At 38.2% G+C, this 13865-nt stretch overlaps 1 protein-coding gene across 8 annotated transcripts in view; it reads right to left on the bottom strand.

The window, feature by feature from the left end:
• Positions 1 to 13865, bottom strand: part of TJP1 (tight junction protein 1) — a 199049-nt gene that overhangs the window by 35909 nt on the left and 149275 nt on the right. For all 8 annotated transcript variants that reach the window (XM_086619995.1, XM_086619996.1, XM_086619997.1 and 5 more), the window contains 5 exons: positions 10193 to 10249; positions 3442 to 3566; positions 3125 to 3227; positions 1435 to 1714; positions 757 to 860 (listed from right to left, as the gene is read on the bottom strand). In XM_086619995.1, the coding sequence (XP_086476121.1) occupies positions 757 to 860; positions 1435 to 1714; positions 3125 to 3227; positions 3442 to 3566; positions 10193 to 10249 (669 nt within the window). The remainder of the gene's footprint in view (positions 1 to 756; positions 861 to 1434; positions 1715 to 3124; positions 3228 to 3441; positions 3567 to 10192; positions 10250 to 13865) is intronic.

Below are 13865 nucleotides of genomic sequence, written 5' to 3'. Positions count from 1 at the left end.
TGGAACAGAGTAAGAAAAGAGCAGATGTAAATTTACTGGGGAAAAAAGTAAAACTCCAGTAAAGATAGTGTTTTTCTGTCTGATGATATTTAGAAATAACTAGAGATATTTATCAAATTGCCACAACACAATGGAAAACTATTGAGCTCATCTTAACTATAACATAATACAGAAAATTATTTTCATCTTCCAAAGACAAAGCCTCTACCACTAATACAAAACTTCTAAAGCACTCGTTCATGTTTTTTGAATCAGCACTGCTATACTCAGAATGGTATGCTTTTCTGCACCAAAACATTTCCAGCAGTAACTTGAAATAAAAATTGTTAATATGAATCAAAAATCACTGGGTATACCAATTTCTACAAAAATCAAAATTTAACCTGAAGGCAAGTTCTAGTGTTGCTCAATACGACAATTCCACAACATGGTATTGTATAACTAAACACATAGGGCCAAAGTCTCTACCATCCCAAACGTTTTCTACTATGCATTTACAGTGGGTGCTATTTGTCTGAATAAGGCCTGGAGAATAATAATAATAAAAAAGAAAACCACACACACAAAAAAGGCTTTATAATTTTCCTTTCCTTAGAGAAGTTGATTTATACTTAAACTTATTGATCTTTGAAATAATTTAATAAAAAAAGATACATCTCCTACTAACAATAATTATGCTATTGAGATAGCTAATTCTAAGAACAGTTATACCAATGAGTTTTCCCTTTGAACACACACCATCACCATTTACTATACCTTCAGGACAACATCTCCTTCCTGAATATTGCCATCTCTTGCTGCCAGGCTATCCTGTGATATTTCTTTCACAAATATGTGGCTTGCCAACCGTAGACCATACTCTTTAAGTAACAGCAATAAAAGAAAAAAGAAAGCTGATGAAGCTGCAGTAAAAAAAGGAGGGAGCTATCTCAAAGATTCACAACACTGCTTTGCGCAACATTTACAATGGAAACACAAAGAGGAGAGTGAACTTGGCACATGAAGGGCTGTAGTGGAATTACTCTATGGATTTATCATTACATTCATCTCCTTTCTAACTCTGCCTGTAATCATAGCTGTTACTCAATAGCTTAACTTTCCCTTTTCAAATAAGACAGACACTGAAGACTCAGCTGAAGTATATGGAACGTACGTAGCCACCGACTACCAGATGTCAGGTGCACAGCTGGGATTTGTTTACACTATTATCATACTTTACCTTTAATTCAGCACATATGTTTTGGAACATGAAAAATAACACCAGAAATACAATAGCAGTTTTTAAGTTTTCAGCTAGCTACTGGTAAAATGGGGAAACAAACTGTCAACGGCACTGTTCATATAGCCCATGAAGACCTTTACAAGATATTGACTGAAGCAGTTGGCCTTTAAAAAACAGCAGAAGTCTTAGCAAGAGAATTACATACAAGTTACCTTCATTTTTCCTCGATTTCACCAGTGTCACTTTGGTAGGTTTTGCAGGCTGACTGGAAGTAACCGACCTTCTGTCTGATCTTGGTGATAAGCTTCTCTCTCTGCTAGCACTTCGATCTCTTACCCAGCTCTTCTCATGCCTCCTGTTGACACTTGGACCACCACGGCTGGTTCTTGGATCACGTATCTCTTCATCATAACTATCATCCTCATTTTCAGACACTGGTTCAGGTTCTGGGCGAGCCACTGGAATCTGAATTTTCTTCATCCTTCGGATAGTCTACAACCAAACACTAGATATCGGCCTCTGGCTGCGCAATGCTAACAGTGTTACTAAACATCAGAAGCCAAGCTAATCCCAAAAACTCAAAAGAAAACACACAGACGTATTTGTGAATGCTCTGAATTCTTGCATCCTCATTATAAAATTCTATCCAATTAATACAGGAGACTCATCGATACAGATTACTAGAAACCTGGTTTTAAGGGGAGAGGTACATTTGTTTTTACAGTCGTTTTAGTTCTTTTTCGCTTCTGCAACAGTGGCGAAAGGATAAGAACAGCCATTGTAGCATAACACGATATTCTGTCTTCACAGAGCTGCATATTTGAACACTTTCTCTCTTTGCTTAAACCCACAAACCAGTTACTGGCACTGCTAAAAACTTCTTTTGCTAACATGTAATCTACTGTATACTCAGTGTGTTATTGACATCAACTCTCCTCAACTATGAAGCCTCCCAATCTTCCAGAGCTGTGCTTATGCAAGCCACAGAGGAAGTGGAACATTCCCACTGAAAGTTCAAAGTTGGTTTGCACTGACATAGGCAGCTTTTTCCAGAATAAGACCCAACTCTGTTTATGGCTGAACCAAGTTATACCATAAAGTTTTGATTAATTGCTTTTGTCTGCATAAATCTACACACAAAACACTGAACAGCTCACCATACTTAGTTTTGTTTAAGCTTTAAAGAATTGCTAAATCTGCAAGTGCAAAACACAACAGTTTTGGCAACTGTATTAAAGCACATGAGCACTAGAAATCTGTCAGCACAAAAACTTTTCTACAAGCCCTAGAAGTCTGTTTTTCTGAATTACAAATTTGTTAAACATTGTGCATTTGTGTCCTATTTTTTGTAACACAAATCTCAAACTTCTACAGAAAGTCAGATTACCACCCTTTAGCGATGACCTGTTCTGTTTTGCAAAGTTCAAAAGCCAGCCACTTTGAATAAATTACAAAATTATAGGAATTAAGGTAATTACACTGTATTTCAGCAAACTGTTTACTGAGCATAAAAAGAACTATTTTAGTGCCCGAACAGCGGGTAAAGTCCTTCAGCGTACACCAGTCTTTGAAAAACTTGATAAAAAAGTGCACTCAAGAAAGAAAAGAGATATTAAACAAAGGTGAGCATTGAGCTTTTGGCAAACTGAGAAGAACTATACCATAAAGGAAAGGAGTCTGAAGTATCCAGCACCACGTTACCCAAACATTATCATTCACATCCTAAAAGAAACCGTGTGACCCACATGATAAACATATCATGATCACCACTTAAACCTGAAGCATCACACAGGTATTATTTAAGTACTTTGCATCATGCATATATTTCATAGCAGACATTACACCATTTCACTCTTAACGACGGAATTTAAGTAAGCTTAAATCTTCAAGACATTCACTTACAATTTTGGCATTCTTCCCACTTTTCCTCAGCTGCTGAACAGCAAATGCATGCTCGACATTATCCATTGAAACTCCATTAACCATCGCAACACGGTCATTTTCTCTAAATGGAAGACATCACAATGCACAGCGTAAATACTTGATGCCAAGGGGAAAATATTGAGGAACGGGTGGCCCTGAACAAAATACCTGTATTATAAACCTACTATACAGTTACAGATAGGTATCTTTGCAAGCAAAACAACTAGGAGGCTAAGCTACCACTGACAAAGATGAATGCCCCTCAATTCAGAATCCAGGTATAGTTTGGCACTTACTGTAGCAGTCCTTCTGCTGGGCCTCCTTTCAGCACATCAGAAATAACTATAGATGTCTCACCACTCTGAAAGTGAGGATTATCTCTTCCTCCAGATATTGCAATACCAAATCCAAATCCAGGGGCCTATAATGTAACAAGAGAATTATTTCTACTTTCTAACATTTACATGGTCACAATTTGCATTCCTGTGTCAAACACAAAAAGGTCCTACGGTATGAAAACAACTTTTTGGAAGAAAGAAGGATCAACGAACCATGCAAGGCTATGCAATCCAAGAACAAGAGAGAGATTAAAAATAAATAAACAAAACACACTTAAAAAGCAGAGAGTTTCAGACTAACCACCTAATCTCTCCCAAGAGCACAATTAGAGTTCCTATTTGCATTTTTATGGTTTGGGCCTCAGGTGGTCATCAGTAATCTTCAGTAAGCACAACACACCATGCCACTGGACTAAGACACTGATTCAAACCTGTATCACTTCCTGCAACACTTTCTTTGAGGTTTCACATTATGGTATTTACCCAGCTTGACCTCACTTAGCGCAGGAACTGACAGGATCGCAGCGCACAGTAGTATGACTGCAGGCTCCGTTCTTCGGAATAATACCAAGATCACTTGTACCATTAAATACATCAAACCCTTGTCAGCACTTGCAAATCATCTGCATCTTAACAAAAGTAATTTGCTTCAATCTTTTCCCTCTAGGGTGACCTGCCACTACAGCAAGGTCAATGCCTCTGAAAAGTTATTCCTATTAGATATTTCAAGATACAGCAACGATGCTTGAATTTCTGCCTGGAAGCAGTGAGGGTGAGAAATAAACTTCCTAAATATAACTGATTTGCAAACTGTCTAGCTCTTCCATCATTATCCAGAAAACATTTTCAGAAGAATACTACCATTTAAGTGCCATATTTTGCTCAAGAATTTACGTTGAAATTTTTGACTATGCAAAATATTGTCACTTGATAGAAAACACCAGGTTTCGGTCAATTTCTCCTCTCCGTTTCACACCACACACACTCCATGCTGGCAGACTTATCACTTTCTTTTTCAGACTTTTTGACAAACATGACCCAGCTTTAGCAATGAGTTTCATAACCTTACAGTGACAGCAGAAGCAAAATGGCAGTCTGCATCTGGCTGTAAGACACATGACATTCAGCTTTTCAGACAGTAATTACTGCTCAAAAAATCTGTTCCCTATTTCCCCCCAAAACAGAGGTCATAAAAAGATGGTCCCTATTTAGCTTGTAAGCAGTGAATAGGACCATACAGTATTTAAACAAAGATTTCGAGATTCACTGTTCAGAATTTGATTTCAACCATTCGCAAACACTGTTGCCAGGTATGAAGAAAATAAGTTGGCCTAACAAGTGTGGGGGAGCAAGGAGGAGTATGTCTTGCTGCTTCTTTTGTGTTAACTTTAATTCATTAAAGAAAGCCTGGACATCTTTTCAAGATGAATCCTAGCCCTGATTTCTGGTTGATCTGGCTGGAATGCAAGAATTACTAAGTGAAACCCTGTGCCATGCAGAAGGACAGTCTGAAGGATCATAATACGTACTTATGGCCAGAGCTGAGGTTTTCTTTCAGTTTTGTCCTTTAAATAGTCAACAAAGAACATATAATAGCCTATGAAAATATGTAACAACACCCTCTTACAAAACAGTAATATTTCCCCTTTCTCATGCTACTGCTTAATCTTTCAGTTTTCCATTACTCTGATAAACAGAACTCAGTTTGCAATATATCTGGGTGGAGAAGGAAAGGGAGAAGAGAGATAATAACAAAGATACCTATCTCAAACTTCATTTAAACATTCTCTGTCTTTCCTTACATCATAAATAAAAAAAATCATGAGTGGAGAACTGGGAGAAGAGAAATACAATCCTTAGGCTAGGGCCAGCAGAGATGCAGAAATTCACCGTAAACCTTATCTTGCTGCTTGCCATTCTATCTTTATTTAGAGTAGATTTGTAAACCAAATCACCAATATTAAGACAACTAGTTTCATACCTCAGTGGTGGTGTTCTTTTCAAGAAGCCCTGAAACAATTCAGTCTCATATATAGACAGCAGTTAAAAAAAACCACAAGCCAGATAAGCTTTCTGATAACATACATCAGAGTCTTAAGAAATATTCCAAATAGCAAGTTCAAATCAAACCCTTAATCTTTGGAGCGTGTTCAGAGGAGGGCCACAAAGATGATCCAAGGGCTGGAGCACCTCTGCTACGAGGACAGGTTGCGGGAGCTGGGATTGTTCAGCCTTGAAAAGAGAAGACTTCGGGGGGACCTAATAGCTGCCTTCCAATACCTGAAGGGAACTTACAGGAAGGCTGGGGAGGGACTTTTTACAAGAGTGTCCACTGACAGGACAAGGGGAAATGGGTTTAAGTTGAAGGAGAACAGATTTAGATTAGATCTTAGGAAGAAATTCTTCAGTACAATGGTGGTAAGACTTTGGAATAAATTGCCCAGAGAAGTTGTGGATGCCTCCTCCCTGGAGGTGTTCAAGGCCAGGTTGGACAGAGCCTTGAGTAGCCTGGTCTAGTTGAGAGGCGTCCATGCCCATGACGGGGAGGTTGGATTAGATGATCTCTGAGGTCCCTTCCAGCCTATGCCATTCTATGATTCTACGATCTTATTGAAAATTTAAGAGCTCAAATAAGAAACTTTCCCCTAGACCTACTTCACCCTACTACTTTTCATTTCATCCTGCTGCCTATTATCACCTTGAGATAAGCAATACACTGAACTACTCTCAGAAAACTAAATCTAGCTCCTAGACAAGTCTGGAAATAGCAAGGTGTCAATTGCTACAGATTATAAAAAGCATAAACATGTATCTTAAGTAAAATTGCATTTTTTATTAAAAAAAAATCTGCCACATTACAAATTCATCTCTCAGATGTTGTAGTGACAACACAAGAGAAAGAACTGTACTATTTTGCTCTCCCACAGTAAGGCAGCATGGGAGAAGCAGAAAGGTATGTACATACCTGGTTTCTGTTCTTTGGGGGAAGGAGACACACAGAATTTGAGTTCCAAGTATGAAGAAACCCACATAATACAAGAGGAACCATGCACTTCGTCAAGTCCTTTATAGTTAAGTATATAAAAACAGAAGATCTCTCAACAAAAGATAAACTGTAGCTACCTGATAAGCTTTAACTGAATTTGAGACTGGCTCAATCTCTTAAGGGCTAAGTAGCAGTCCATGAAGTTGGAAGGACAGTAAAGAAAGAGAACAAAAACTCTTGGTTAGAAGTTCAAGCCTCTCCTCCCCAAAAAGTGCTTCTAGTAAGTCTTTTGACAACAGTGCAGGAATTCACCAACTAAGTTAAATCACAGCACGGTCAGAGTGCTTATATGGTCTGTTGCAGATTCTCCAAGATTTCTGAAGCAGATCAAAAAAACCAAACAAGAACATCTAATGTTTGAACCATGTCAAAGTGTCAGAACTGACATTTGTATACTGTAACTACTAGGATTAAGTATCCTCTGTCCCTAATTTGTAATGACATCTCTGGAAAGTAAAGGTCAAAGAAATAAACCCTTCAAAAAAAGTGAGCAAAGCTGCACTCTTCAACACGAGCTCTCTATGTAAAGCACTCCTTTCTTTCCTAAGGCTCATCTTCCAAAGTTTAATATACTGTACCATCCCCTTTTTAAAGGGCCATTAGAGATCAAAGGTGTTCAAAAAACATGTGTCTTTTCTAGGTATGTGACAACATTTCTGAACTGTCATTGACTGGTTTATGTATCAGTAACTGCCCACTGCAACAACGCAGAAACGTCATTTAAATATTTAATACCTCAGATGTTGATATGTTTAAAAAAAGCTAATCAGCAGACTACACAGATAGAATACCTTACACAGTACCTGCTAATGTGGCTGCTTTATGTTTTCTTCAGAAAGAAACTGCATCCAAATGATATCTATTTTCCTAAAATTTGATGATTACTATCAGAACTGCTTTTTGTTTTCACAGTTTTTGCTACTTTTATGGAGCCCAAGAAGAGTTAAAGGAATCCTACTCTGCCATACACAGGAGCAAGAGAATAGCACAGGCTTAAAACAAGATAAAATTGTCAGCACTGGAATTACCAGCAGGACAAAAACGAGTCTCAAAAGACAAATAAATGTAGTCAAGAATATTCTATGTATCTTCACGAATATACATGCCACCTAACAAACTATTTGCATTTGCCCTCTATTTTTAAGGCTGCTCATTGTAATAGCTGCTAGTGGTACTTACTCATTAACTAGTTTTAATCAAATAACACTAATAATCAATTAAAATGAAAAAAGAAACCACAGTTACATAGTTTCTTTGAGGCACTTGGAGGGACAACAGATCCACTTGCCATTAAGTAGGTACTTGTGAAGAGACAAGAGTTGATCTAGACTGACACCAGCTCTGGACTTCGCTCTTTCTTCCAGGTGGACTTAATAAAGTTTTGGACAAATTTATTCTGGATCAGATTCTTCTAGTGACTTGTCTACCATCATTTCTGAAGGCAATACTGACAGAGAACAAAAAAGTTTGGTGAATCCCACGAGCTTCACAGGCGTACCAACAAAACATGAAGCCAGTAACATGAAGCTTGACTTGCATCTATGCTGTAGAAATTCAGCACGTGTTAAGTGTCATTAATTCCATCATTCACAGACAGCTTACTGCTGTCAGGTAAGCCAAAATCAGAAGGACTTTTTAGTTTGCCTCACTAGAGAAAGCAAGTTTAGGTCTTCAAAACGTTTTGTTTGGGTTTTTTTTGGTGGAGGTTTGTTGTTGTTGGTTTGGTGGTGGTTTTTTTCGTGTGGCTGACAGTAGATGGTCTCTAGAAGTTCTATAGCTCAGCTAAGTGGAGCAGATAAACTGACATAAAACATTCAACAACCAGAGTTGCATTTTGAGTCTATTCCAAATCTATTACCTTCTAGGTATCTTTGAGGATAACTGAGATCTGGATGCATTTCACTCCTTCTGACTAAACTGAGGCAACCTCATTTACTTGACAATCTAATACTACAAGAATGTCACAAATAGGGTAAATACTAAGCACAATTTGCTTAACATTAGCAGAAGAGTTTTAGTCTTGGTTTTGTTAGGTGGCAGATGGAAAACATTGTCTTTAATTGGCTAAGTTAATGCTATCAAAGTTATTAGCAGTACACACCACCAGCCTTGAACTTCTAAACGAGACTTACTCATCTAACAAAAAAAGAGTTAAATCAGTAGAGTTGACAGAAGTCTGGCACATAAAATACCATAATCAAAACTATAATCAAAGCACACTTTCTCTTCTATTACTATACAAGGACTTCTGACTATGCTGCAAGCACAACCAAAGACATGATTTCTAGTTCCTACCTATTATTTCAAAATTTATTCAAGGTAAAACCATATTGCAGCATTTCGTTATTCCTTTGCGCACTGACTGAACTCATCATTTTCAGGTTTCACTGAAGTTACTGCTCTTATTAACCAGAAAAATATCCCCTTGAAGAGAAGCTTAGCTATCACTAAGTCTACTAGCCTATTTCTTATTGCTATAGCATTTTTTTGTTTCTTTTTGAATATAAGACATATTGATCTAATCAGTAATAGGAGTAAAAAAATGTTAGGTTTACACAGGTTCCAAGGATGACTGGACAGCTTCAGGAAGAAAACATCAAGGGCCACTACATACAGAAATATACTTCTTGCTCAAGAACTCGTTGATTTAAAAATTGTTGGAAGCTTGAAGAGTAGCCTAGGTAAGTATCACCACACATTTTTCCTTTACTTATACTTTTCTTTACACATGTGGTACATTAGACAGCCTTCCGTTCAAACTGAGCAAAACTGCTCTCTTAAGAGGGCAGGTACTGAAATGGTTATTTTGAATCAACAACATTAAACTCATTAGGTTTGTAGGGAGAATTAACATTTCATCTGACCAGCTGGTCTATTCATACACATTTATAGTCACAAAGGTCAACTCATCTGTTCAATGCTACAATTCTAAAATGCCTTGCTCATATTCTGAAGAACTGAAGACAAATGACATAACTTGCTGCCTTGAGAAAACTCTTGTGCATTTCCCTTTTGTTGGAACAAATATAGCTATTTGGGCCATGATCCCACGGTTGCTTTAATACCAAGCTGCTGCCAGAAACAGTATTGCACCTAAGTAACGCATTCCTTACTGCCTCTCTTGTACAGCTTCACAAAAGCTACATCAGAAAGCAATTTAAGAGCAACTCAAATAAGAGAAGAGTCACTCTAAATGTAAAAGCTGTCTTTCTATTCACTGATTCCTAGTACATATTCCTTCGTGCCAGGTGCACATTCTAACCACTCAAAATCACTATTTTCAGCCACTAACTTAAGTGGCAAGCAAATAAGGCAGTTTTGAACACATTTATTTATACTTAGCCACATTGTTTCATGTGCCTGCAAATAAAGTTTATAATATTTAAGTATAGTTACAGCACAATCATTAATGAACACTTGGATTTCTAACTACTTTCAGTTACATACAGTCTGGCATGGTTATTCGTAGGCAGGCTTATCTCTGAAACCTAACAAACAAATAGAGCTACTATCGAATGGAGCTTTTACAACACTTCTAAATTTATACAAAGGAATATGACAGTTTCCTTTCCTTCTACTTCCTGACATCTGGCTTTTTCCTATTGTTTTCAAAAGCTACCAGTATCCTGCGTTAGGCACACACAACCAATTGTAGGAACTTACCCTGTGAAGAGTCACTGTGTGTTGTTCCCATATAGCTGTTTCTTCCATTGTTGTGCTCTAAGGGGAAAAAAACCCAAAGATTAGTCCAGCTATTGAGAGTGAAGTCTAAACAGCTGTATAATACCACAAATAGTGTTACTTTTGAGTGTAAGTTTCTAATACTCATATTGAATAGCTACAGAGAAGTAGGGCTGGCTCTTTTGCTACACATTTCCTGTCTTTATATGTCACATCTGAACTTCCTGTGCTCCTAGGGAAGAGGGGCAGGGGGAAGAATAGGCAAAATAGATTTCTAATTATTACATATGTCAGAACTTAAAGTTATAAAGAAGTTCAAAGAGAAGGACTACCAGAAGCATTTGTGATGTAGGCTTTTCTTGGTTGCTCAGTAAGCGTACATTAAACGAAGCTTGACCAAGGCCCACTTTCAGTTTTCCACTGTGATCAGTTGTGTTTATATCCTAACTTACATACTTCACACCTTTGTCAACATTCTCCTTTTGCTTGTTCTAACTGTATGCAGATTACCACTAATTCATGAATGCCCAGCTGTAGATTACTGTACCTGTGCTACTGTATTATGCATACAGGTCACATTTAACAGACTCCACAGTTTAGTGCAGGGTAATTTCCTTGGTGAACAGTAGCACCGTGCAGAAATAAACAAGGTCCTCTCTAAGAGAACCCGATTAAACAGTAACATTATGACAATATTTACATACCTGCATTTCTGCTGAAAAGAGCAGACACTTGCACTACTTAATGTGCCACAAGCAGTAAACATTCAGAAAGCGGAAGATGGCATGAGGGAGATGAAACCAGCAGAGCCAAAGGCTTGAAAACAGGCAGAAAGGCAGCAGGAAACACATAGCTAACAGCATGAAGTCTCCTGCCATCCTGCTGCTGTATTTTCCACCTTTCCAGAGGGAGTGCCCAGTATTTTGCTCCATAACCATCTCAGAAGCCAGCAATCCACTAACTAAAGAACAGAATCAAAACACAAACATCTCTGCAATATGGGAGTGTTCTTTTTTTGAATACTTACTTTACACTTAATTTGTTTCTGCTACAGTAACTCAGCCACTACAACAAAAAGAACTCCTAACTTTTAATCCAGTCCTGTATTATAATAGAGAACAGCAGCAGGAGTGTTTACTCCCACGATCAATACCTTTGAAAACGTCATCCGATTTCAAAACATAAGAATTTGCAACTAGGTTTAAAAAGTGAGTTCTTCCCACGACCTCAAAAAGTTGTGGGGTTTTCCCCTTCACATTTTATGCTCTAATTTCAACAGTTCGGATGTGCTACATTATTGCTCTTTTCTCTTTCAGGGTTCACTTCTCCTGAAAGTGTTCGTGTAACTTAATAGGGATACATTTCATTCAAACAGCCTTCCCCCCCAACCTCTTCACCCAGTACGAAATGTTACTCCTTTGCATTGCAAATTGATTCACTATCCCAGAAATAGATTATTTCTCTCCAACTTTTTAAAAGCAGATCAAATATATATGAACATACTAATAGTTTACACACACAAAGCCATCTCTGAAACAAAACAGAGCGTTTTGCTTGCTAAACTGTTAATGAATACCAATTTCCTTCCCTATTTCTGATGCTCTCATTCTGTCTTAGTTTTGGCAACTGCTTCTCAGGCTAAACATCTCGTCAACAAGTGAAGAATTATCTCTGCAAGTAAACTTCTAAAAGAAAAAGCCTTAAGTAGCTCCCGTTCAGAGAAAGGTGCAGCAGGAATCCAACAGAGGAGTGCAAAAGTTACAATTCATATTTTAATTGAAATAGGCCACTACATTTCTATCTGCAATTATTAACAAAAGTTAACCTGACTGGCTCATTCATTGCATTTATCCTGGCAATGCCACGCAGGTACAACGTCCCACTGGGAGTTGGAGGCACTTTCGCACAGCAGTTTGAGCTACTTGGCTCTGAGTCCCTACGCCTTGCTGTTGGAGCTCGGTGCAAACACACCAACCGGTTCTGGATATGGCAAAGACTGATAAAACCCAGTTTAACCAGCTAAGCACTGCTGCCACCAGATCCAGGACAACTGGCAATCCCAGAGTCAGAGCAAGATAAGACAACAAAAAAAGCTAAGCAATGACTAAGAAAAATGGAAATAACCTATGTAACATGCTTCTGAGAACTGTAAGATTTACTACCTCGCAAAAACCCAGGACATACCTCTAAAAAAACAACCACACAAATTCACCAGCCTTTCTAAAACTGGACAAGGTCCTTCAATGCTTGATCTACTGACTGGGACTGCCATTTTTAATGCCTTTTTCCTTTCTGTAGAAGCTTGGTCCTTCCACTCTCTTTGCTTGTTCTCCATTTTCTCGCTCACACTATCTCCTCTATTCATCTATTGCCTCCCTAGATTTTACTAATACATTCATTTCAAATTCACAAGACGTGGAAACATCAAATATCCATTAGTTAGATGGCAAACCAAGTAACGTGTTATTTTCATTCTTTCTGCATGCCCAAACAGTCCAATCAAGAACGGTGAAAGCAGTTCAAAGGCAGCCCGAGGTGAGTTGTTGGCTTTGACACAAACCGCTTATGTGAGTTAGTTTCTTATCTGTAAAGAACTGCATTCACTCACGAAAGACTCAGAAATTTGATGAAGACCTGTGAAGGTACTCACCCCAAGCACTAACCACTGAGGCAGAAGAATGAGCCTGTGCTACCATCAGCTGAGGTCCCTGTTGTGACCGTGCTCTTAGATCATACTCACAAAGTGCTCTATTTTTCATGCAACATTTGAATTTCAGGAACCTTGTGAGGATTTAATTCCCAAGTCTCTAGAAATGGCAAACACTGCTTGTAATTAATAGGTGCAGGCACACAGTGTAGGTCCGCAGCAACGGTGCCAGCCCTGCTGACTACTGGTGCAAAGCTTGGTATCCCAAATAACATTACCCACCACTGATTTAGGTGAAATCAAGGTGGCTCAGCAGGAACTGAGAAATACATACAGCCTAACTCCCCAGAAACCAGGAATATACGAGAATACTAAGATGCTATAGTCTAGGGTTAGAGTAACTTAACAGAGAGCATTAAGTATCTTTGAAACCTAAGTGGACAGCTGACAGCATTTGACTTCACAAACTCCAGATACTACATCTGTATTAACTATAGCTCTCTATATGTATTAAGAATAAAAAGAATAGAAAGAAAATGATGGTATCATGACTTCAGTGTTGGAAAAAAAAGATTTGCTTTATGTTTATGCTATACTGAAATGAAGTTTCCTTAAGCTCGTCTTAAACACCCTTATACAGACAATTAGCAGCACTCCCAGCTCTGTATGGGGCAAGTGGACGTGTTTGCGGGTTGGGGTTTTTTTACTATTACTATTTAAAGGATGAAGTCATACATGAAGTTGCAATTCATCAATATGAAAGTAATGCAACTTATCATTTGCTCAGAATCTTGGAAGTTGAAGTTCATCTTTGAAATTGCCCTGAGATATAAAAATATCAAAGAAAACATCTTTTCATAAAGCTCTCTTTGTGGGCTACAAGGGTCCTTTCCCCTTCTCACCACATTTCTTTCCTGCTTTTTAAAGGCTGAGGTTTTCATTTCTCTTGTTTTAAAAACATGCCATTTCCATACAACTCTTACCTTCACACATGCACCTGGGCACACA

Source organism: Tauraco erythrolophus, chromosome 14 (genome assembly GCF_009769465.1).
Source record: "Tauraco erythrolophus isolate bTauEry1 chromosome 14, bTauEry1.pri, whole genome shotgun sequence".
Lineage (NCBI taxonomy): Eukaryota > Metazoa > Chordata > Aves > Musophagiformes > Musophagidae > Tauraco > Tauraco erythrolophus.
The sequence above is the reverse complement of the archived record's forward strand: the minus strand, read 5'-3'. Positions and strand labels throughout refer to the sequence as shown.